Genomic DNA, 27109 nt, shown 5'->3' with positions numbered 1-27109 from the left:
AATGACAGCTAAAAGTGTCGTGTATTTTATTTATAGTGACAATAAAAAATGTCACTAATGATAGGTTATAAGGTTAATTTAAAATGTCTCATTATGTAATCTGTAATGGTACTTACAAATGTCTTCTATACTAGCTATAAGGACATTGAAAATTGTCATTAATAGTTGTTTATAATGACTTTTTGAAATGTCTCCATATGAGTTTTACAATGACTTTTTTTATGTACACGATTTAATGTTCTATTATGACATAAAAAATGTCATATTTTATTAAATATCATCGATTTTAAATATTTTCATGATACAATATTCAAGGATATAACAAATTAACATAAATACAAATAAAATATTAAAATATAAATTAAATTGCTAATAATTGTCATTAATTTTGCAATCATTAATGTATAAGACTGACAAATTTGTTACCTCGAAAAACATCTATACCCCAACAAATGTACCAAATGTATTTAGTTTAAGAACTAGCAAACAATTAAGTCTTGTAAAGCAAAACATAAGCAAACTTGTGACGCATCTTCATTCTTCAACCATCTCATCTTAATCAAAATCCAATAATCTTGTCACCTACAATAAAAATTCATATATTTGTATGAATGAAATAAAATTAAAGAAGCACAAAATAAAGAAATTAAAATTTAATTCAAACTAGTGAATATCATACCAAATGATAAACTGGAAAATTATTATTTATCCAAATGCACCTAGTAGAAATCTTCCTCATTAACTGTCAACTGCAAATATAATTGATATTGGTTTAAAACGATATTAACGTGACGGACATAACAATAAATACTAGTTAATTGAAAAGTTGAATATCATACCAAATGACAAGGCCAAGCTATCATTCCTCCAAGTGTAATGACCTAATCAAACTCTCTTCTCGTTCTAGGACAACTAGAACTTGTATTTCACACCAATTTGGTCCCAACGTCTGTCTTCCTACTTCGGTATTTTGATCCATGCTACGAACCACTCCTTTCGCCACAATTTTCGTCGAATCAAATAGACTTTTTATTGAGACAGAACATCCAATCTACGTGAAACTGCAAAAGAGAAGGTTTCCATAAAAATAATTATAAAGTACAATCATCAACAACCATTATGCTAATGAGTATGTCTAGCTAGCCAGAAATCAAAAAAGCATAAAGAAACATCATTCAAATTAGTTAACTCATGACAACAAAAAACAAGAGATTTTACTTAACAGTACACATATCATATAGAAAATTTCATTTAGAAAAAATAGTCAACATGTGCAACTCTTTGAAACAGTGAAACACTGCCCAACATCAATCAAGAATGCTTCTATCGAGATAATAGATAAATTAAACCCATCAAAATTTGGGAAAATAAGAGCATAAGAGAATCTATTAATTTAATTGCATATATTAAATAAACTGTCAGTTTCAAAATGAGTAAAGATTGAAATGAGCATCTCATTCAGTATTGATCGGACAAATATTATCACAAGAACAAGTTGCAAGACATGCAAGTAAAGGTCCAAGAAAATATAATTACAACAGTAGAAAAAGAGGGGATAAATTAATAGAATAAGACATTCAGATCTCATTAAAATAATCAGAAAATAGAATTTCTTCAACAATCACAGCAAAAGAAAAATTCGGAAAAGAATGACAGTCTGGAGGTTAAAAGCGTAAAGATTGGACTAATCTTCCATCAGGTCTAAGTAAACACATTATAACTAGAGAGATGCAAAATATGTATACACAACTTTGAGTTTTTTGTGTAGCATTATAATGTTAAATATTAAATAATTATATCATGTCAAACAATAAATAATAAAACATCGATTATGCATGTAATATATATTCTCAACCAAAATATACTATCTAAATCAATAAATGGCTCACTCGAGATAATCATAAGCTCACACAAAACATAGCTTACAAAAAAGCAAACTCCAACTCATTATGCCACATCAAATAATAAATAATATCAAAATAAACAAAATAAAAACCATTTACACATCTAACGTATATTCTTAAACCGAAAAGCCAATGTTGAATCAATAAAGTACTAACTCAATATAATAAGAAAGTAATAAAACTAGAAAAAAGACTTTACCTTTGGAGATAATGGACTACTAGAGGATGTTGTGTGTTGTATATTGTTGTAATTTGAACCAAGGTTTTGGTTTGGTTGATTGCAAATCCTTGATTCTAAAATTGCAATGTGTTGTCCTTGTTTTCTAATTTGCTCAGCCATTTTTTCTAACTTTGTCTTTTTCTCCATCACTATTCGATTACATGTGCTACGACTTGGAACTTCTCCCCATAAATCAGATGGGTTATGATAGGATCGATTAACGTATCAAGAGTGTTTAGAAGGGGGGGTTGAATAAACACTCATAATCAAAATGAATCTTTTCGAATTTTGAATTCAATTTGGTGACAAACTGATTCTCGGAATCTTGTTGGTCAATGACAATCAGTTAAACTAAAAGTAGTTGCGGAAAATAACTGACTGAAAGATAGAATACAAAACTGAAATAAAGTACGCAAGGATTGTTTCTGGATGTTTGGAGATTTCAATCACTCCTACGTCACCCCTTCTATCTCAAGGATAGGATTTCCACTAAAAGACTTTGATCGAACACAAGACTTGTACTGACCCACTTCAGTTTGGACTTAACACTGCCAAAACTGAAACTCTTAGCATACAACAGCTTTTATCAGTTCGTGACTGATCTTAGCACAACTGATATATTCTTGATTGAATTACAAAGTGCTTACACGCTCAAAGTGTAGCTTTAGATGCTACTGATATATATGATATACATGAGCTGTGAATTGTGATTTTAGCAGCGTAACAGCAAGCTTCAATAATGCGTTGATGGTTGTTCTTCTCAGCTGCTTTGTTCACTTATTTATATGCTTCCTTTCCAACGGTAACTTGAGATGAATTTGAATCTTTGTATCCGTTGATTTTTTACTTGATTATTCCTTGGATATTGTTTCCTTCATTTATTGTGATGCGGCGTCTTAACTGCTTTTGCCGAAATGCGTTGTTCTAAGCTGTATTGATTTAAGTGCGGCGTTGCAATCTTCTATGTCTCTTTGTCGGTTGATCGTTCTTTCCCGAGACATGTTTAGTTGAAGGAAGCATACGGCTGAATATATCAACTGATCGGTTTCCAACTGATCAGTCAGCTGTCTTTGAGAATTCAATTAAGTTCAACTGATCAGTTTCCAACTGATCAGTTGGTTTTCTTCGAAATTTCAGTTCAGCTGGGTTCGGTTGCCTTAGATAATATGCGCGATACTCTTCAGTTAGGCAAGCTGTATAGATCTAATATTTGATCAGTTAGTTCCAATAAATAATCGGTTTGTCAAACTTCCGAAATTAAGTTTCCAACAATTTCTCCCTTTTTGGTGTTTGACAAAACTAAGCAACTAATAACTGATCAATGAAGCTTATATGATCTTGAAGTTCGTTGTAGATAAAATAATCAACTGTTGTGTACAGATTCGTACAATGAAAGAATGAAATAATCTGTAGCTTCATTGTATCAAATCTATTGAGCTGATCTCCATTGAACTGCTGATCTGATGATCTATTCCCCTTTTTTGTCAAACGCCTCCATTATGACAGATAATCTCTTAACATCGGTTGAAAGAATCTTGACAGAAGTGGCTACGTCTGCGACTACATTGAGCACAGTGGTTTGCATGAAGTCTATCTTTCTTGTTACGAGTGTCTCCACCGCATCAACTCTTTTGCTGATAGTGTCTTGAGTCGCTGAGAGACTTTCTGTTATACCTCTATTCTTTTTGATTTCAGCAATTGCAAAAGAAAGAGAGGTCACGGTAGCTTGAACTGCCTTCAGTTTCTCTGAGTTAGATACTTCTGCATGTTCCAGTTTCAGAGAATGGGCGAGTCGAGTATGCTGAATGTTAGAGATGGCAGAGAGAATTTTATGCATATTATTCGGAATATCCTGAATTTCTTCAAGAACTAATTCAAGATCATTAGATGAATGAGGTGGTGAATGTCCAGAAGTTCCAGGTGCTTGTTCTTCGGAGACTGGATCAAAGACCACTAAGGTCCTGTCAGTTATAACTGTCTCTGCAATGGTCTGTTCTGGAACAATTTTTTCAGCAACTCCAATTTGATCTGGGGGAGGAGAAGATAGATCCTGAGTAGCAACTGAATTGTCCGGTTGAATAGGCAAATTTGTGGTATCTTCAGTCAGAGCATCAAGAACTGGTGCTTCTGCTGGAGATTCAGCTGAAACGAGGACTGGCTCGTCAGTTGGAATATTTTCAGAATGTAGCAACTGAGCCTCCACATTTTCAGTAGTTTCTTGACCAGGTGACTAAGCTGGCACATCAGTAGGCTGAACAAGCTCTTCAGGTAAGACGGGATCCTCTAGAACTGCTCGATCAGTTGAGCGATCAACAGAAACAAGTTCCTCTGTTTGAGATTCTTGAATCACTGACTGAATAATTTCATCAATATTGACGAGTGTCAAGTCAGCTTCTGAGTACATTTGAGGATCAGCAACAGAGGATCGAGGCATATCCTGAGCTTGTTCTTTATTCGGTGATGTGGATTCTTCTATTCTTCTTCGGAAGGCCCTCCATGAATGACCAATTCCTGATCTCTTTCCCGGAATTTTATCTGTAAGTGCAAAGAGGTAAGATCTGAATCCAATTGAGTAAGCACTGCTCGATCATTGTAGGCAGTTGGATTCGTAATAATGTAGTTGGTCTTCAGGTCTTCAACCAGTTGTGCCAACTTTTTGGCTCTCATTAGATTAAAGAAATAATTTTTTCTTTGCAAGGCCTGCACGATAGTGGCAGCTTTGACTATCCTCAAGACAATTTCTTCCAGCCTGATAAACTTCTTCAGCTGGGACTTTCTCTTTAATTGTTTTGCAAAAGTATGAGTTCTGTACATAGTCCAGGCGTCATAAGTTTTCATTTTGGTTGTGGCAAATGCATTTACCTATTCCCAAATGAGGTCGATATGGGTTTGAACTGCATTTGTTGGCCTGAGCTCTTCAATCAACTTGCCCTTCCCTTTCTTGTCGGTGAGAATGTGTGGAATGTTCAATCTTGAACGAGTAGTTTCCACTGTCTCCCGAATAGAGATGCCCTTTGGTCGAGCAGGAGCAAAGAAAATAGGGCAATTAACTGTTTTCAGAGAGGACATGATCCTAACTGACTCCTTCTTAGATGGGTCAGTTGTTCGAGGCAACTGATCTTTTGCTGAGGCTTTAGCTGAAACGGTTGTTAATGGAATAGCCTGAATAGGTTGTTGAGCGTCCGATGATTTCAACCTTTCAGTAGGAATAGATTCCAGGGAAGCTATTGGTTTTGTCTTCTTATTTCTAGGCTTCTTGACAACCTGGGGAGACAGAGTTTTCTCCGATTCTGATTCACTTTTAATCAACTTTCTCTTTGTAATCTTCAGTTGAGTCAGCGCTTTTGCCCTTTTTACAGACTTGGGAGCAACCTGTTGAGCTCCAATTTCCTTTTTGATCTTAATGAACTGATCAGGATTGAGATCCAGTTTGGCCTTGGGTGGCAACACATTTTTGGCATTGAAAATTTTGAATTTGGATGATCTCTCCGAATCATCAGCCGCCAATCCTTTAACTTTCATCAGGTAGCTTAACTGAATAGCGAATCCCTTGGACTGCTTGTTGGATTGAAACATGTTCTTCAAAGTGTTGAAGATGAGGTGCTTCCAGTTGAGTCGTCGGTCGGCCATAATAACAGCAAGGGCCTGAAATTTTTCCAAGGGTAAAGCAGCAAAGGATCCTGCCTTTGCCAATAGCCCTTTGGCTACAATATCAGCCCGTAACTGAACTTCATGTTTCAGTTCTTTCTTTGGATTAGAGACCTTGATTTTCCGTCCATCAGCAGAAAGAAGAGTTTGCATAGCTTCAATATCTGATACTTTGACTTCAGCAAGGTGTGCCAATCCATCAGACGGCAACAAAAATGTTTCTCCGAAAGAGTTTTCAGATGAGGTCAACAATTGACCATTAACAGTAGAGGTGATGATACCATCAGGATTGACAGAACCATTGGAGTAGAAATCAAGAAGTTACTTCGGATAGATCTCCTGGAAAGATTGTCCCAAAAACATTCTGAGACCAGCAAATTCAATCTTCAGAAAAATGTTCTTAACATCAGCTTCCTGAACTGATAAAATTGAGTAAAAATCAATGGCCATAGCATTCAACATATGAGCTGGGATCTGGTTTGCCATTTGAACTGAATGATTTCCTGCGAAAGAGAATGCTTGAATTTGTTTTTGCTCTGAGAAATTTGGATAAGCGTAAAGAAGAATAACTGAAATGGGGCGGGTAAAGTACTTATATTCGTGACTGTTCGAATTATAGGACATGTGTCAGTCCAAAACATTTGAATAAAAATATGTGTACGTGTGCTATAAGCGTGTGTGCAAAAAGTGAGTGGTTTTAAAATAGGCCACGTTATGAAACTGCAGTCACGTCAATTGATTTGGAATATAATAAGTTTTTTTAATTTGTTAACTTATGTGAGAAGATTTGTAAAACAACCAACTGAACAATCAGTTGTGAAACTGATCCGTTTCAGTTGAGAATTTACAAACAATTGTCTTCTCAGTTAACCTCTTAAAAACTAATATTCCCCCTTAATGGGTGCGCAAAATAATTAAAAATGACAATAAAAATAAATTTAAAATTTAAGGAATTTATTGTTTGCTTGAACGTGCACGGCCCTTTAGCTTCCATAACTCTCGTCTATAAATAGAAGTAACACAGTTAGTTTCAGTCATATTAGTGAAATATTTAAGATAAAAGAAATGGCTGGTGCGAGTAGCTCGAGTGCTTCGCCGTTTTCTCTGGAGGCCAGGAAGGCTGAGATAGAAGATGAAGTCTTCTATGAGAATCTTCAGTACTGGGAGAAGTTACAAGAACTTGAGTTCTGGTATAACACTGGAGAGACTACCACTCCTGAATGGGTGGCAGAGCTGAGGAAGGTGCGGGAGCACTTGCACATAGCTGAGTGGATTGACGTCTTTAAGGAAGGTCATATTCATCAGCTGATGCTCCGGAAGGAATTGAAGATCCTGAGGCGCATAGCTTATTCACACAGCTTTGCCAGGACGTCCACTCCACCTTTATCCACTTGGTTGAAGAAGTGGATAATTGATGTAGAGGAAAAATATTATGCTGTAATGCGAGCTAATGTTTATGCTTGAATAAACTATTTATCTGAGTTAATTTTGTCTTTTTCTTTCATGCAAATTGGCAGTTTCATTAGTTGTTGTAAATGAATTACTAACTGAACAAATGAACTGTTAAAGAACTGATATTAGTTGAGTGTAAACTGAAATCAGTTAAGATTTAAAAACCAGACTGATATCAGTTAAAAAAAATGAATCAACTGGTAATTAACAAACTGATATCAAATAAGCAACTGATAGATAAGAAGCCTGAGTAATTGAGAAAACGCTTTGTTGGCTTGAGACTCTTCAACTTCTTTGACATTAAATGTCACCTGTCTATAAATACGATAATAGCAGTGAGTTGTGAGATAATATCATTTAAACATGGCTGATTCAGATATTTCCGATGCTTGTAGTAGTACGCATGTTCACGTTACTAAAGAAACAAGTGCTTATTTAGAAGAGTTGAAGAAGAAGATGGAAGAATATGTCTTGAAAAAGGTGATGTCAACATGGTTCAAAATTCATGAGTTGCAGAGAATAAGTAGTAGTGGTGCGACTCCTTCTCGAGTTCAAGCAGCAACAGCTAGAAGATACTTGAAACGATTTGAAGTCAGACATGTTACAGAGCTTGTCGATGACAAGGTTCTGTTACAAGCAATGTTGTGGAAGGAGTGGCATGTGATTAAGAAGATTTCTATAACTAAATCATTCTCTAAAATCCGAATTTATGAATTGAACAATTTTATTACAGAATGGCAGGATTCAGTTGGTTCTGAATTGTCTACTGTAAGATGGAATCGTTTTTATTCTTAATAACATATCATTTTCAGTTTATTGTTGTGTCCTTATTTTCTGCAGACAATTTCATTAGTAAAGAAGCATTAACAGTTTTCTTATGATAAATCAATTAAACCAAGAATATTGCGAAATTAAGAAAACTTAGTCTCGGGTAATGGTTTGGTGAAGATGTCAGCTGCTTGTTGCCCAGTTGATATATACTCCAGTCGAATGTCCTTCTTCAAAGCATGATCTCTAATGAAGTAGTGTCTGACATCTATATGCTTTGTCCTTGAGTGAAGAACTAGATTATAGGTAATGACAATTGTGCTCGTATTGTCACAAAATATGGGCGATTCATTTGTAATTACTCCATAATCTCTCAGTTGTTGCTGGATCTAGATCAGTTGTGCTCATCAACTACCAGCAGCTAGATATTCTGCTTCAGTTGTTGAGGTAGCTATAGATTTCTGCTTCTTGTTGAACCAAGAAATCAGTCGGTCTCCAAGAAACTGACATGATCCACTTGTGATTTTACGATCTAGCTTACATCCTGCATAATCTGCATCTGAATATCCAACTAAATTTAAAGAAGAATCTTTAGGATACCATAATCCGACATTTTGTGTGCCCTTAAGATATTTCAAAATTCTTTTGGCAGCTGAGAAATGTGATTTTTTAGGATTTGCTTGAAATCTGGCACACATACAAACTGCAAAAACAATATCAGGACAACTAGCAGTTAGGTATAATAATGAACCTATTAAACCTCGGTACAACGTCGCCTCAACTGATATTCCCCCTTGATCAGTGTCCATTTTAACTGATGAGTTCATGGGAGTGGTTGCAGCTGAACATAATTCCATTCCAAATTTCTTTAGCAATTCCTTTGTATATTTAGTCTGACTGATGAATATACCACTCTCCAGTTGCTTCACTTGCAGTCCAAGAAAGAATGTTAGTTCACCCATCATGCTCATTTCAAACTTGTCCTGCATTAACTTAGCAAACTTTTATCACAATTTGGGTTTAGTTGACCCAAATATAATGTCATCAACATAAATTTGAACAAGTAAGATATGATTATTTTTAGAAAATTTAAACAAAGTCTTATAAACTGATCCTACTGAAAAATCATGATCAGTTAGAAATTTTGAAAGGGTTTCATACCAAGCTCTGGGAGCTTGTTTAAGACCATACAGGGCTTTGTTCAAATTATAAACATAATCAGATAAGCTATGATTTACAAAACCTGGAGGTTGTTCAACATATACTTCTTCCTGCAGTTGACCATTTAAGAAAGCACTCTTCACATCCATCTGGTATACTTTGAAGTTCTTGTGTGATGCATAAGCAAGAATGATTCTTATTGCCTCAAGTCTTGCAACTGGTGCATAAGTTTCATCATAGTCAATTCCTTCTTCTTGCCTATATCCTTGTGGCACAAGTCTTGCTTTGTTGCGTACAACTGAGCCGTCTTCATTCAGTTTGTTCCTGTACACCCATTTTGTACCTATAATAGTTTTTGAAATTGGTCTTGGAACTAAGTTCCAGACATTGTTATGAGTGAACTGATTTAGCTCTTCTTGCATTGCATTTACCCAGTTAGGATCAGCAAGAGCTTCATCAGTTTTCTTGAGTTCTAGTTGTGAAACAAAAGCTGAATGGATAAAAAATTTAGCATTTGATTTCGAGTTCTTACTGGATCTGATGGGTTTCCTATTACCAGTTCAGGTGGGTGTGATTTTTTCTATCTGTACTCAGTATTTGTTGTATCAACAATTTCTTCAGTTGGTAACTGGACACAATTTTCAGTCTCAGTTGGTGCTTCGTCAACTGGTATTTGAGTGTTATCAATATGCTCTATCAACTGATCATCAGCAACGACTTTATGTACATTTGATTGGTCCAGTACTTCTGGTTCAGGTGTTTGAAATCTGTTTTGATTGCTGTGACTTTCATTTTTGTTATCATCGTCCAAACTGATATCTGTAAATCGATCAGCTAGCTCAACTTGATCAGTTAGTTCAGTTTCTTCGAATTCAACATGAGCTGATTCTTCAACATTTAGGGTTTTCTTGTTGAAGACACTATAGGCTATACTAACTGATGAGTATCCAAAAAATATTCCCTCTGCAGATTTAGCATCAAACGCTTTTAAATAATTTTTACCATTATCAAGGATAAAACATCTGCAGCCGAATATTTTGAAGTAAGTAATTATACTTTTTCTTCCATGCCAGATCTCATATGGTGTTTTCATATGATTCTTATTAATCATTGATCTGTTCTGATTATCACACGCAGTGTTTACTGCCTCTGCCCAAAACCTTTGAGAAATGCCAGAATCAGGAAGCATTGTTTTAGCAGCTTCTTTAAGGCTCCGATTTCTTCTCTCAGCTACACCATTTTGCTGAGGAGTTCTTGCTGCTGAGAGCTCATGCTTAATTCCAGCGTTTTCTAGAAAATTTAAAAGAGTTTGATTGATGAATTCAGTTCCTCGATCAGATCTGATTCGATCAATTCCAACTGATTTTTCATTTAAAAGTCTTTTGAAGAGCTTTATCAGTTGTGAAGCAGTATGGTCCTTAGATTTGAGAAAAATAACCCAAGTAAATCTTGAAAAGTCATCTACGACCACCAAGGTGTATTTCATTCCCCCTAAGCTCATGACTGGTATAGGACCAAAAAGATCCATGTGCAACAGTTCTAAGCATCAGGATGAAGATTTACAACCCTTGTTGTTAAAAGAGGATCGTACTTGTTTACCATACTGACATGCTGAGCAAAGTTTTTCTTTTGAAAAATCTATTTTGGGCAAACCAGTTACAAGTTCATGTTTACTCAGATAGGCAATGGTTTTAAAGTTTAAATGATTTAGTCTCTTATGCCACAACCAGTTTTTAGATGACTTGGAAGCAATAAAACAAACTGGTGCATAAGTTTGATCATTCCAACTGACTTTATATGTGTTTCCACAACGTTTGCCAGTTAGTATGATTTCATCAGTTGAAGTTTTGACTGAACATGAATTTTTGTCAAATTGTACTGAGAATCCACTGTCGCATAACTGACTGATACTAATCAAGTTATACTTCAGGTTTTCTACTAATAGAACATCTTTAAAAGTAAAGTTACCATGGATAAGCTTACCCTTACCCACAGTTCTACCTTTGGAATTGTCCCCGAAACTGATGTTTGGACCACTGTATTTGGTCAGTTGAGATAGCACACTTGCATCTCCTGTCATGTGTCGCGAACATCCACTGTCCAAATACCATATTGAGTTCTTATTTGTACCTGTTATCTGCAATCACACACATAATAAAACTTGGTACCCATACTTATTTGGGTCCTGAGCTGATTAGTCCCTTAGAAACCCACACTTGGATTAGTCTAAAAGACTTTCCAGTAGTTGTACTCCAAATTGTTTTTCTCGGCTTTTGTGTGCATGGTGTGTAGTGTACAGATGATACATTATGTATTTTAGATTTATTCAACTGATTGTTTAGTCTGTATCTCTTCTGAACTGGCTTGCAGTTATAGTAATTGAAGTAGCTATTTGAATAGTTTTTGTGAAACCTCTTTGATGACTGACGTTGTGAATCAGTGGAGGATTTGTGACTATAACCAATCCCATATCTTCTAGCCTTGTTCATATTTACAGCAGGTTGCTCAATCAGCTTACTAGGCTCAATTTGTTCTTGTACTACTGCTGATTTAACAAAGTGAATATATTTCCCCTTGTCTATTTTTAGCTATGGTTGAGTGTCATTTGGACACTTTTCTCCTTGAGTGTTGAACCCTAAACCAGTTTTATCAGAAACTGATTTTTGTGAATTGCAGTAGATGACTTGTTCCAAGATTGAACGAGCTCAGTCTGTTTTGAGTTTTCAAGAATCAACTTTTGGATTAATAACTGATCTTTGTTTCTTTCTGCTTTTAACTCAGCAATTTCCCTTTTCAGACTCAACCCGTCAAATTATTCATCAGTTTTGGTTTTATTGTCTGTGGGATCAGTTTGCTTTGCTTTGTTTTTTTCGAATAATGATGCAAGCTTTTGATATTCATTTACCATATCATGGAGTGTTAGAATGAGTTCTTCTCGTGTAAAATCAGTTGAGCTGAAATCAAATACCTGTTGACTAGATAATTCTTCTTCTGCATCATTAGCCATCAGGCACTTGTCTTCCTCATCATCACTAGAGCTGCATGAGCTTTCTGGTTCTGACTCCTCACTGTCAGTTTCTGTAAAACCCGGGATTTTGTAATATCGTGATCATATCAGTTTAATATCAGGTTAATAATTTGATGGTGTAATCTTGGATATTAATATTTAAATCATTCAGAATATAAGATTTGTTTTAAGGTTATCTAAGTTGTGTAGATAATTTTATCGTGTACAAAATTTTGAAGCTCGAAATTAAGATAGTATTATTTATTTTTAAACTTGAAAATTTGGTAGGAATAAATTTATCTCAATCTAAGGAATTTAAGAAGGAATTTTGAAAATAAGCAGATAAATGTCTAAGATTTAAGTTGATATTGAGATACCGGGATAAAAGATCAAGCAAGAGATAATAAAATCCCTAGAATTCGAAATCTAACAATATACACTAGGACATTTTCGAAAATTAGGTGGGGAAGGAAGAAAGAGATTTCGAATATCTACCTAGATCACGGATATATCATGATTTTAGATTTGATTCACAGTTCAAACGCACTGTAACTCTCGATCACGATAGCAGCCAAACCCTATAAATAGGAGGGCCCTAGTTTTCAAAAATTACACTCAAATTCTATCAAAAATTTCGAGACTCCCCTCTAGTCTCCATAGGAATTTTCGAGCACAGCGAAGCGCTGCCGCCGTCTAGCCGTTAAAGAGGAATTTTCGAAAATTCCTATGCAAGCAACCCTAATTATTCACGTAATTTTGCATCAAGAATTTAAGGTAAGTGGGCAAATTTTAATTTTAAAATTTTTGGGTTATTTGTTTTTTTTTTAAAGAAAAAAAAATGCGGTCGAACACCGTCTACGTTTTTTAAATCTTGTTACGTTTTGTGAGACACTGTGAGAATTTCCCTGAAAATGGGTGGAATTCCAACATATGGCCCTTAACAGTGGGATAGAACTGTTTTACGGCCTCGCCCCCTTAGAGGATTAAAACTTAGGGACTGACGTCAGTAAACCATGAAAGGTGAAAAATTGCAGTGTTAAAACTATGAAAAGCATGCTGTAAATATATGTTATTTTCGAAAATAAGGAATTTTTTTATGTGGTGTTCAATAATTCTCCTATTTACTGAGTATTCCCAAAATACTCACCTCTTACAACCTTCCCCAGATAAATCCGAAGAACAGGTAGAAGAAGAAGAATTGGAACAGTTTTGGGGATGGTGATTAATTTATTTTTGAATTTGGTAGACAGGATTATTTTTTTAAATTTTAGAAATTTAAATTTGATGTTAGACTTTTCCGCGAATTTATTTTATTTCAGTTGTAAAGACAATGATTTTTGAGAAATTATGAATAATAAACTGGTTTTCAGTGTATACTATGCTACGAGGCTGGTCGTTTCAGTTGTGTGATTGTTAAACGACGCCGGTGTCAAATCCCGAGTTTCGGGGCGTGACATTTTAGTGGTATCAGAGCCGCCAGGTTCATAATCCGAGAGGAAAAAATCGACTTTTCAAAAAAAAAAAAAATTCGAGAAATTTTCGGCCAAACAGCGCCGTAGCGCGTCGCCGCGTTCTTCGCCGATTCCGGCCTCTTCCGGCATCTTCTTTCCGATCGGCGACCATTCTCCGAATCGCCTCGACAAGACGAAAAAAAGCCCTCAAACAATTTCAGATTTCATGTTCGTGTGAAACCGGAATTTCAGATCTACGAAATTGGCGTATGAACCCTAACTCGAATATTATTTCGTCCAATTACCCTACCAATCCTACTCCGATTTTCAATTAATTTTACCCAAACAATATACAATCCATGGGTAACATTTCTCAACCATCAATTTTGAGTTCGGATGAGCTAATCTGAAACGCCCAATTTCAAGTGAGTTAACCGATTTTGAGCGAGTTTCCGGTTAAATTGGGTAGTTTCCCGACCGATTCTGGCCGTGCCACCACCGGTTCCGTGACCCTCACCCCTTCGCCGTCCTAAGCCTTTGCTCCGGTCATACTCCGGCGAGTCAACCCGGCGAGTCAACTCGGCCGAGTCAGTGAGTCAACCCACCAGCATACGTCCTTCGATTTTTTCGTAGGAAACTCCGAATTCGGTTCCGTCAACTGATCTGAAATCCTCTCGATATACTCTTCGAATCCATATGTCTATCTTAAAACTTTCCATTTTGGGAATTTCGAAAATCTTTTAATTTTCAGTACTTTACTCTATCCTGATATTTTATCATATTTATAATATTTTGAGCATTTTCTTTTCTTTTTTCAGGAAATGTCTCCCCAATTTCGCACTCGTGCCCAAGCTGCAATCCACATGAAGCAGCTTGCCATTGATAATCAGTCGCGCTTAATAAAGCGCCTTAGAGCCAAACTAGGTGAGAGAAGACGGGAGAATGCGACCTTAGCCACATAGAAAGAGGAAATTCGGACCCAACTTAACAATGCAATCTATCAGAGAGAATTGGTAAGAGGAGATAACATGGATTTGAGGGACGGTATAGAACACGGCTTGTATCAAGAGAGAAAGCTGCATGAAGACATCGACCGATACCGAAAAGAATTGGAAGAAGAAAAACAGCAAAATGCCAGGAGCAAGAAGAGACTGGAGAATTTAAGTGAGGCTATAAACAGCATTTCAAAGGTGAACCATCATCTGGCTCAACAGGGTGAGGTCCTGAAGAACAAGATCAGAATAAGAGGGATTACGAACTGCGCCACCAGCTTACCATTGATATGTTGGACGAGGCAGAGGCAGACGTTCAGGTATGGAAGACACAAGTGGCCCAACTTAATGCAGAGAATGCCCAGCTCACTCATATGGTAGAGCTACTTCAGGAAGGAGATCCGGAGGATGAGCCGGAAGAGAAAGAGCCTATAGAGATTGAGGAGCCTATAGCAGCCATTGGGGATGGAGAGATAGAGGATTAGACTAGGATGTCTTAGTGATTTTGTTCTATGAGTTTATTATTTTTCCATTGTTGCTATTTCATTCAGTATGACTTTTATTTCTTTTAGATTGGTCATGTTCATTTTAGTTCTTTTGAGAAATCAATAAAAATTTGTTTTATTTGATTCATTGATTTCAATTTATTTCAGCACAATCTATAGTATGAACTTTACTCGTACAAACTCTTAGAACTTGCGATGCGATTGTAGGAAATAGCCGGCAGACCCCCGAGACAGAATCACAACCCGCGTTATGCTAACACTGACCGTGAGGTTAGACAAGAGAACGAGCAAGGGAATGGACCCCCGCCTGCAGTCAACTTAAGCCTTGCCCAACTTGCCACTTACGACACCTAGGAGAATGCCGAAGAAACAGTGGTGTATGCTTCGGATGTGGAAAAGCGGGACACCGAATTGCTAAATGTCCTACTGCTGCCAACCAAGCAGCCGGACCCAATAAGGGGACTGGGCCAAATTCAGGAACTAACCCTAACAAGCCAAAGGAAAGCAAGCCTAACGCCAGGGTCTTTGCTATGACTCAAGAAGATGCCGACGACGCCACTGAAGTCGTGTCAGGTACCATTTTTATTCAAAAAGTGCCTGCTTATGCGTTATTTGATTGTGGTGCCACGCATTCATTTGTATCTAAGAGACTCGCTAAGAAACTAGGACTTAAGCCCGAATTATTACCTGAACCTTTTCGAATAGCCACACCTACAAATAAGGCCATCGAAACTCACGAGATTCACAGAGACTGTTTGATCAGTATCGGTAATCAAAAATTCAGCACAGACCTAATACAAATAGTCATGGCCGACTTTGACATCATTCTAGGAATGGATTGGTTAGCCAAAACAATGCAATAGTGGACTGTAAAGGGAAAAGAGTTAAACTCCGAACCCCGAATCAGGAAGAGATCGTGTATTATGGTAAATCCAAGGAACGGAAATCACTCCTTTCCGCCTCCCAAGCATAGAAGGCAATGAAATCCGGAGAAGATATCTACCTAGCAATGGTTAGCGAAGTGCAAGGAGAAGCCGAACAAAAGATAGAAGACATCCCAATAATATGTGAGTTCCCGGATGTTTTTCCAGAAGAACTCCCAGGGATAGTCCTGGACCGCGAAGTTGAGTTCGAAATTAATCTGGTTCCTGGTGCAGCTCCAATTTCTAAAGCACCTTACAGGATGGCGCCAGCTGAACTCAAGGAGTTAAAGGAACAACTCCAAGAATTACTGGACAAAAAGCAAGTCCGACCCAGTGTGTCCTCATGGGGAGCTCCAGTACTTTTTGTAAAGAAGAAAGATGGGAGTATGAGGTTGTGCATCGACTATAGAGAACTAAACAAGATCACTGTCAAGAACAAATACCCCCTCCCGAGGATTGACGACCTATTTGATCAGCTTAAAGGAGCCGCAGTCTTTTCTAAACTGGATCTGAGGACGGGATACCACCAACTGATGGTTAGGGCAGAAGATATCCCCAGAACAGCTTTTCGGACAAGATATGGACATTATGAGTTCACAGTGATGCCTTTCGGGCTGACCAACGCGCCTGCAGCCTTCATGGACCTAATGCACAGAGTTTTCAAACCATTCCTGGATCAGTTCATAGTGGTATTTATTGACAACATCCTCGTCTATTCTTCCAACGAAAGAGATCACGAAGAGCATCTGCGCATTGCACTTCAGACTTTGAGAGAAAAGGAGCTCTATGCTAAGTTTAAGAAATGTGAGTTCTGGCTAAAGATTGTATCCTTCTTAGGACACGTAATCTCTGAAGCAGGAGTATCAGTGGATCCCAGGAAAGTCGAGGCAATTACAAAATGGCCAAAACCTAAGAACGCCACAGACATCAGGAGCTTTCTTGGACTTGCAGGTTATTACAGGAAGTTCGTCGAAGGTTTTTCTTCGACCGCCATACCACTGACGAAACTCACTCAGAAGAATTCCAAGTTCGTCTGGGACGAAGGTTGCGAGAAAAGTTTTCAGACATTAAAAGAAAAGCTCGCATCCACGCCAGTACTAATCTTACCCACGGAAGGTAAAGAATTCAACATCTACAGTGACGCATCTAAGGAAGGTCTAGGATGCGTGCTCATGCAAGAGGGAAGAGTGATCGCCTACGCAGCGAGGCAGTTGAAACAGCACGAGCAAAACTACCCTACGCATGATCTGGAGATAGCAACAGTTGTTTTTGCCTTAAAAATCTTGAGACACTATCTCTATGGCGCCAAGTGCGAAATTTTCACAGATCACCAGAGCCTCAAATACCTGTTCACCCAAAAGGAACTTAACATGCGGCAAAGGCGGTGGATCGAACTACTGAAGGATTATGACTTGACTATAAGTTACCATCCAGGTAAAGCGAACAAAGTGGCCGATGCTCTGAGTCGGAAAAGTGGAAACAAGACCACTCTAGCTTCACTCTCCGCTCGACCATGTCTGCAAAAGACCGTCAAGCTAAACCAAGACCGAGACCCTGAGCTAAAGAAACTTAAGAGACAAGTAGAAAGTGGGAAGTCGCAAGATCTACAAATCGATGACAAAGGAGTCTTATGGATGAAAGGACGGCTGTGTGTACCAGACAGCGATAACCTTCGCCAGGAAATACTATCAGAAGCACACAAGTCTAAATTTTCAGTCCATCCAAGGAGTACAAAAATGTACAGAGATCTTAAGAGCAATTTTTGGTGGAATGGAATGAAAAGAGACGTGGCAGAATTTCTCGCTAAATGCCAAGTGTGTCAACAGGTCAAAGCAGAGCACCAACGACCTGGAGGATTATTGCAACCTCTAGAAATACCTGAATGGAAATGGGAACATATCTCCATGGACTTTGTGGTAGGGTTACCAAAGTCAAGGCAAGGGCAGGACGGAATATGGGTAATCGTAGATAGACTTACAAAATGCACACTTCCTACCCGTCCGTATGAACTACAATCTGGACAAGTTGGCTGCACTGTATAAGGATAATATTGTACGACTTCATGGAGTACCAGTGAGCATCCTGTCTGACAGAGACCCAAGATTCGTCTCGCGATTTTGGAAGAGCTTCCAAGGAGCCATGGGAACAAAAGTGACACTTAGTACGGCCTATCATCCACAGACCGATGGCCAAACCGAGAGGACCATTCAAACTTTGGAAGATATGCTGCGAGCCTGCGCTCTAGAATTCAGTAGCAATTGGAGCAATCACCTACCATTGATCGAGTTTGCTTATAATAACAGCTATCACAGCAGTATTGGGATGGCTCCATATGAAGCACTGTATGGGACGAAATGCCGATCACCATTATATTGGGATGAAGTGGGAGAAAAAGGAATAGTAGGACCCGACCTCGTACAGACAACGATAGACAAGGTTACAGTAGTCCGAGAGAAACTCAAGGCAGCTCAAGATCGACAAAAGAGTTGGGCAGACCTGAAAAGAAGGCCAGTAGAATTCAATATTGGTGAAAAGGCCTACGTAAAAGTCTCGCTTATGAAAGGAGTGGTCCGATTCAGTAAAGCTGGGAAGCTGAACCCTCGTTATGTGGGACCCTTCGAAATTTTGGAAAAAATGGGCACGCTAGCATACAGATTGGCACTGCCACCAAACATGTTTAGAATTCACAACATGTTCCACGTGTCTCAACTACGGAAATACATCTCGGACCCAAGCCACGTGTTGGAAGCAGAACCGCTCATGATCGAAAGTAACTTGGGAGAAGAGCTGAAATACGAAGAAGTTCCCATTAGAATTGTGGACACCAAGGATCAAGTAGTAAGACGACGAATCATTCCCTACGTCAAGGTGAAATGGTCTAACCACACAGAAAGAGAAGCCACGTGGGAGCTAGAACAAAAGATGAGGGACCAATACCCATACCTCTTCATAGACCAAGCCAACCCAAGTTTCGAGGACGAAACTTCCCATAAGGAGGGAGAGATGTAAAACCCAGGATTTTGTAATATCATGATCATATCAGTTTAATATCAGGTTAATAATTTGATGGTGTAATCTTGGATATTAATATTTAAATCATTCAGAATATAAGATTTGTTTTAAGGTTATCTAAGTTGTGTAGATAATTTTATCGTGTACAAAATTTTGAAGCTCGAAATTAAGATAGTATTATTTATTTTTAAACTTGAAAATTTGGTAGGAATAAATTTATCTCAATCTAAGGAATTAAAGAAGGAATTTTGAAAATAAGCAGATAAATGTCTAAGATTTAAGTTGATATTGAGATACCGGGATAAAAGATCAAGCAAGAGATAATAAAATCCCTAGAATTCGAAATCTAACAATATACACTAGGCCATTTTCGAAAATTAGGTGGGGAAGGAAGAAAGAGATTTCGAATATCTACCTAGATCACGGATATATCATGATTTTAGATTTGATTCACAGTTCAAACGCACTGTAACTCTCGATCACGATAGCAGCCAACCCCTATATATAGGAGGGCCCTAGTTTTCGAAAATTACACCCAAATTCTCTCAAAAATTTCGAGACTCCCCTCTAGTCTCCATAGGAATTTTCGAGCACAGCGAAGCGCTGCCGCCGTCTAGCCGTTGAAGAGGAATTTTCGAAAATTCCTGTGCAAGCAACCCTAATTATTCACGTAATTTTGCATCAAGAATTTAAGGTAAGTGGGCAAATTTTAAATTTTAAATTTTCAATTTTTGGGTTATGTGTTTTCTTTTTAAAGAAAAAAAAATGCGGTCGAACACCGTCTACGTTTTTTAAATCTTGTTACGTTTTGTGAGACACTGTGAGAATTTCCCTGAAAATGGGTGGAATTCCAACATATGGCCCTTAACAGTGGGATAGAACTGTTTTACGGCCTCGTCCCCTCAGAGGATTAAAACTTAGGGACTAACGTCAGTAAACCATGAAAGGTGAAAACTTGCAGTGTTAAAACTATGAAAAACATGCTGTAAATATATGTTATTTTCGAAAACATGGAATTTTTTTATGTGGTGTTCGATAATTCCCCCATTTACTGAGTATTTCGAAAATACTCACCCCTTACAACCTTTCCCAGATAAATCCGAAGAACATGTAGAAGAACAAGAATCGGAACAGTTTTGGGGATGGTGATTAATTTATTTTTGAATTTGGTAGACAGGATTATTTTTTTAAATTTTAGAAATTTAAATTTGATGTTAGACTTTTCCGCGAATTTATTTTATTTCAGTTGTAAAGACAATGGTTTTTCAGAAATTATGAATAATAAACTGGTTTTCGGTGTATACTATGCTACGAGGCTGGTCGTTTCAGTTGTGTGATTGTTAAACGACGCCGGTGTCAAATCCCAAGTTTCGGGACGTGACAGTTTCTGCCCATTTAGATTTGCTTTCTTCGGCTAAGAGTACCTCATGTTTCTTTCTGAAGGACTTCTTATCATCCTTGGGTTTTCTTTTGTTCTCATATGATTTCTTTCTTCTATCAGTTGAGCCTTGACTGTCCTTTTTGGGTTTAGGACAGTCAGCAATGAAGTGACCTGATTTTCCACAATTGTAACAAGCATTTGTTTAATCTTTGGAGTTGTTTTTTTCGTATGACTTCTGAAAGTTTCCTTGATTCTTTCTCATGAACCTTCCAAACTTTTTGATGAATAGTGACATAGCATCATTGCTTAACTGATCAGGATATTTCTCAACTGAACTAGTTGGTTCTGTTCTGACAGCAGCTAGAGCAGTTGTGGCTGCTGGTGTGGATGGTTCTCCTTCTCTGGTTTGTAGTTCGAACTCATAAGCTTTAAGATCAGCAAATAGATCATGAAGTTTAATCTGGTTCAGGTCTTTGGATTATCTCATTGCCATAGTTTTGACATTCCATTCTTTGGGAAGACCTCTCGTTACCTTCAATGCAACCTCTTTGTTTGTATATACTTTTCCAAGTGCATTTAACTCATTGATGATACTGCTTACTCATTCATCATACTCGTGCATGGATTCTCCTGCTTTCATTTTGATATTATCAAACTTCTGAACTGCAACTGAAAGTTTATTTTTCTTGGTTTGATCATTTCCTTCACTAAGCTGGATCAGCTTTTCCCAAATTTCTTTGGCTGTCTTACTCATCTTTATTTTGCTAAAAGTTATTTTGTCCAGCGTCTTGTACAGAATGTCTTTAGCCACATTATCAAGATTGGATTTTCTTTTATCTTCAGTTGTCCATTCTTCTCTGGGCTTTTCTATTCTTTGTGGTGCCCCTTCTGTTATGGCAACTGCTGTATTAGTTTTCAGAATCTTCATGGGTCCATCAGTTATGACATACCACATGTCATCTTCTTGTGCAGCTAAATGAGCCTGCATTATGATTTTCCAATCATCAACTTCTTCTCTGGAGAACATAGGGATTTTGTTGAATGAAGTCATGCTAGCAAATTTATAGATCAAAAGTATTCAAGAACAAGATTCAACTGCTCTAATACCACTTGATAGGATCGATTAACGTATCAACAGTGTTTAGAAGGGGAGTTGAATAAACACTCACAATCAAAATGAATCTTTTCGAATTTTGAATTCAATTTGGTGACAAACTGATTCTCAGAATCTTGTTAGTCAATGACAATCAGTTAAACTAAAAGTAGTTGCGGAAAATAACTGACTGAAAGATAGAATACAAAACTGAAATAAAGTATGCAAGGATTGTTTCTGGATGTTAGGAGATTTCAATCACTCCTACGTCACCCCTTCTATCTCAAGGATAGGATTTCCACTAAAAGACTTTGATCGAATACAAGACTTGTACTGACCCACTTCAGTTTGGACTTAACACTGCCAAAACTGAAACTCTTAGCATACAACAGCTTTTATCAGTTCGTGACTGGTCTTAACACAACTGATATATTCTTGATTGAATTACAAAGTGCTTACACGCTCAAAGTGTAGCTTTAGATGCTACTGATATATCTGATATATGTGAGCTGTGAATTGTGATTTTAGCAGCGTAACAGCAAGCTTCAATAATGCGTTGATGGTTGTTCTTCTCATCTGCTTTGTTCACTTATTTATATGCTTCCTTTCCAACGGCAACTTGAGATGAATTTGAATCTTTGTATCCGTTGATTTTTTACTTGATTATTCCTTGGATATTGTTTCCTTCATTTATTGTGATGCGGCGTCTTAACTGCTTTCGCCGAAATGCGTTGTTCTAAGCTGTATTGATTTAAGTGCGGCGTTGCAATCTTCTATGTCTCTTTCTCGGTTGATCGTTCTTTCCCGAGATATGTTTAGTTGAAGGAAGCATATGGCTGAATATATCAACTGATCGGTTTCCAACTGATCAGTCAGCTATCTTTGAGAATTCAATTAAGTTCAACTGATCAGTTGGTTTTCTTCGAAAGTTCAGTTCAGCTGGGTTCGGTTGCCTTAGATAATGTGCGCGATACTCTTTAGTTAGGCAAGCTGTATAGATCGAATATTTGATCAGTTAGTTCCAATAAATAATCGGTTTGTAAAACATCCGAAATTAAGTTTCCAACAGGTTAACACCATCACCAAGCATACACACTTGGCCTGGTCTATCTGGTCCAATGATTTGAGCAAATACGTCATTTTGACCAATTTGATAATCATCATTTTCTGGAGGTTGATTTTCTAGTTCTTTCATTGCAGCCTTCAACAAAAAAATCAAAACCCATAATTTATTCATAGTGATTATGAAAACTAATATCTTTGAAAGTAATCTTGTTGAAGTTTATAAAAACAACTTACCAATTTTTCTGCCACAATGTTGCCTGAGGGACTTCCATTAGCATGAGTGAAACAAGCATGAAATAATTCAACTCGTGATGGAGGTCGCCCTTTTTCTTTTTTCTAATATGTAATTGGTTAAAAATTTGTAGATTCTAATGCATGTAGAATTATAAGATTAATGAGATAAATTACCAATTTTTGTTGCACTTGAGCGAAAGATCTTCTTCCAGTTGTCTGATTCATTATCTTTTAGTTTCGAGCAATCTTATTTTTTTCACTTCTCTCTTGATACATTAAATTCAACTTGGTACACAAGAAAAAAGTTTATATGAACATTTTTATAAACATATAAAATATTGTATACCGTTGATTTTTCTGAGTTCCACGGAGCAACTAGTTTCACATATTGTTCTAAAAAAGCTTTTTTTATCTCTTTCTTGAAGAAGAACTTGGATTGGCAACTCAGGATCATAATACTTATTTTTTAGTAATTCTGACTTCCATTTTCTTCATTTTTTTGCTAATATTGAACGTAGCGTCCAACTTTCTGTTCCAAGAAGAAGGTCGTACTTTTCCTAAGGCATTAGACAATTTACCCTGATCATAGTAAAAAATTATTTAATACTAAAATTATTCAATAACATTTCAATTACATTTATAACATCTAGCATTTTTTTCTTACTATCCAGGGGCATTTTATGCCAATCTTCCACGTCAATCAGACAAAATTTGCCATTTCTTGCCAAAGTACCCAAAAAATCATTAAATTTATTTCTTCTTGATCCAATAGGACGTCCCATATCATCACATCGAATCTTAATACGTGGCAGCGTGCTAGGTCTACACCAAATTTCTTTCATAAATGTAGGGCCTTTAGTTTTGACATTCAGCACAAGTATTGATTCCACCAAAACATAAGCAAGTTAAGTTATAATTATAAGCAACAAAGTTCTAACATTTTTCGCTAGCTACCATGTTACCAAGTTCTCTTGCAAGACTGACTTGAACAAAGTGTACAACATTCATACAAATGCAAAAGGTCAAATAAGAGTTATACACAAGCAACAAAAAGATTATTTTTTAAACGTCTGCTTATTCGTTTTGCTTAAAAAGTACTAGAAATTTTTTTTTCTCGAAGCTCTCAAAATTCGGCCACTGAATATACGTATACATAAAATACTTTTGCACCTTTTTTAAAATAAAACCAGCCAACTAGTATTTGAAAATCCAAATAAATAGTTCAATCATAAAATCTTCCAACGATTACAAAACTTAAGAAGCAATAAATTTTAACAGTATATCCCTTACATAAACTCTCAAAAATCTCTCAAAAGCAATAATAAATAGTCGTAAAATCTTTTAACATAATCATATACGTAAATGCGAAAAATAGAAGCGCTGGTCCTCGGGTCGTGTACACCTTCAGTCCAGTCAAATCTCAGGCATCCAAGCCTCCTTCAACATTATTATCATACTCACATACATCAATCACACCTAATTAGTCTAAAGACTCAACACATCATATTCTTGATACCAAATAATACTTATAAAACCACAAGAAACAGTGAAAAATACTTTTACGTAAAATACCATTTTCATGACATGCACAAACTTTAAACATAAACATTTTCATATCATCTTCAACATATTCGTATGCATATTATCATCAACATATATGTATTCCTTTTTCCTTTTCGTTGAATTCAGATCGTTAATTGTGACTTTCGTGTTCATCTACGTCTTCGTATTGGGCGATGGATCCATCTACATGTAACCACAGTACTGGGCGGCGGGGACACCAGCAACACTCTCACTGGCCAACTTGGCCTTGGCCTTACATATTAACATATCATCGTATACATATATATATTCATATCCGTATCAAAGGAAACACGATCATCGAGCTCCCACTGGGACCATAACCCTTACGAAATTTCCAACATATCATCGTATTAGTCACAATTACTTTACTTCTTTCAACGTTTCATATTATCATCACTTAAAAAAATTCAAACATGCATGTAATGTTTTTCTTTTGAACCAAACATGCAACATGTCTTTTAAATGTCCATAATTAAACCAAAAATTCCATAAACGTTTTAAAAATAACATTTTAACATATACATATCCATGAACATTAAAAATAACATTTTAACATCTAAAAATTCATAAACATTCCAAATAATCATATTAGCGTATAAAACAGCATTCAGGACGCTGTCATGACGTTTACTAATTTCTATGTGTAAAATGACCGTTTTACCCCTAGACGTAAAATTTCACGTTTTTGATTTTTTTTTTTTAATTTTTTGACTCTAACATGTCCCAAAATAATTATTTAAGCCTAAATTAAAATTCCCACAATTTTATTTAGCTTAAATAATAGAATTGTTAATTAATTCGTAATTAGTCGTTTTGAAGACGTTTTAATCACGAAAAATCCCAAACTTTAATATAAAATTCCTAAATTTAAAACTTAGTATTTTTATATTATTTTGGCCCTCGTGAACCACGACTCGACACCCGTGAGCCGTGTTTTGATTATTTTGATCATTAAAACCCTAACTTGACCTATATAGTTCGCCCCCGAGCCATGGTTCGATTTTCTCGAGCCACCCTCGAGCCATGCTGGACCAAACCCTGATCAATTCCCTAAGGCACCCTAATGGACCCTTGGAATCCTTAGGAACCATCCCAAACCAAGAAACCGAAGCGCCCAACCAACCCTACCAGCTGGCCGAGAACCCCAATACAACAAGGACTCTTGTTGTGCGCCTAGGACCTAACCAGCAAGCCCATCCACTGAACCAACCTCTCCAGCACCTTCCTAGGACCCTTAGGAGTCACCCCAGCCTAGCCCCTGAACCACAGACCGAGCCCCTTCTTCCGTGCATGCCAACACACCTGCGCGTGACTTGAAGACTCTCGGGTAGAAGTCCTTGTTGGCAAGGACCCTTCCCAGCCCGCTTAACTCGAGCCCTAGCATGGCTAGGACTCTACCCTTGACTCTTCACAGACCCTGGCTAACCTCTGGACTCAAGTCGTGATCAAGCCAAGCCCACAAGACCCACACCGAACCCCCTAAGATCACGTGACAAGGACTTCATACTAGCTTGTTTACTTTGTTCCAACAGTGTGTGTGGTGCGTGTCTAGGGCCCTTATTTCGAATAAAAACATCTCCTAGACACCCCCTAATCATGGCATCCCCTTTATACATGTAAAGAACAAAAGTTGAATCCAAAATCATGCTTAAACTTTCATGTGTTGCATAAAAACGAAAATATTTCAAAGTGTCACTTGTTTTCCATACTTTTCATGCATAAAAACATATTATAGTGTGATGATGTTTTGAATGAAAGAAATATGCGTTCCTTTTTGTATTTAACGCACAAATTCTCGTTAACGATTGCTAAGAACGGCGACAAGAACCTAGGCTTGAAACTCCCTTTCAATCACCCGAACTTTTTCTTTTAAAATATTGTGTGTGTGTTGTCGTGGATATGGTGGAGTTTTTTGGGAGAGAAATTTAGAAAAGAGGCATGTGTTGTGCTCCTAATGGGGAAGATTTAACATATTATATAGTTAATTATTTTACTAACAAGGCTTAGGCCTATTAAAGGTTTAATTAGGCCCATTAGTCTTTAATTAAAATAATAAAATAGTTTTGTTTAAATAAGTTTGTGAAGTTAATAGCCGGGTTGTCAAAAAGTTCGTATTTTTGTTAAAAAACCAACACCGATAAAATTTACGTCTCCGCGTATAAAATCACCTCAAAACCTCTTATTTTCCAAAATATGGAAAAGAATCAATCATATTTCAAATAAAAAAAATTATTTAATAAAAACATTTTACGTTTTTTAGCCCTCGGTCTACGTTCCTCAATCGCAACTTGAATATCCCTTAAAAATACAATTTTATGCATAATGACAATTAAATCCTATTTAACATACAAACATGCATGTCACATAATCAATTAAGCAATTAAAATCTTTTAATTAGTCATTTTCCATATTTCCTAGATTTGCATGCAATTCGATTACGTCGTCTTAATTTTTGGACCTTACAATTCCTCCCCCCTTAAATAAAATTTCATCCTCGAAATTAAAACTTACCGAATAGCTCTGGATAGCAACTCGTCAAGTCCCTCTCGGTTTCCCAAGTAGCTTCTTCTTCCGAGTGATTAAGCCACTTGACCTTGACCATTGGAATGACTTTGTTTCAGAGTCTTCTTTCCTGTCTTGCCAAGATTCGGACAGGTCTTTCTTCATAAGTTATGTTTGGAGTCAATTGTAGAGGTTCATAATTTAGC

The 27109-nt window shown here is 37.0% G+C and overlaps 1 protein-coding gene across 3 annotated transcripts; it reads right to left on the bottom strand.

The window, feature by feature from the left end:
- Positions 1–439: 439 nt before the first annotated feature.
- LOC140980411 (uncharacterized) lies at positions 440–23674 on the bottom strand. 3 transcript variants are annotated; one of them, XM_073446209.1, is made up of 5 exons: positions 22992–23086; positions 22818–22919; positions 22654–22719; positions 680–749; positions 440–582 (listed from the first exon to the last, which is right to left on the bottom strand). In XM_073446209.1, exons 1-4 carry the CDS (start codon positions 23040–23042, stop codon positions 720–722), a joined length of 249 nt encoding a protein of 82 aa, XP_073302310.1. In that variant the 5' UTR covers positions 23043–23086; the 3' UTR covers positions 440–582; positions 680–719. The 3 variants fall into 3 exon arrangements, 1 of the variants encoding a protein (XP_073302310.1); XR_012175944.1 differs by lacking the exons at positions 22654–22719; positions 22818–22919; positions 22992–23086 and adding exons at positions 840–1051; positions 23453–23674; XR_012175945.1 differs by lacking the exon at positions 22654–22719 and adding an exon at positions 840–1051 and having other exon boundaries at positions 22818–23054.
- Between the last annotated feature and the right edge of the window lie 3435 nt (positions 23675–27109).

Source organism: Primulina huaijiensis, chromosome 7, assembly GCF_012295235.1.
Source record: "Primulina huaijiensis isolate GDHJ02 chromosome 7, ASM1229523v2, whole genome shotgun sequence".
Taxonomy (NCBI): Eukaryota; Viridiplantae; Streptophyta; class Magnoliopsida; order Lamiales; family Gesneriaceae; genus Primulina; species Primulina huaijiensis.
The sequence above is the reverse complement of the archived record's forward strand: the minus strand, read 5'-3'. Positions and strand labels throughout refer to the sequence as shown.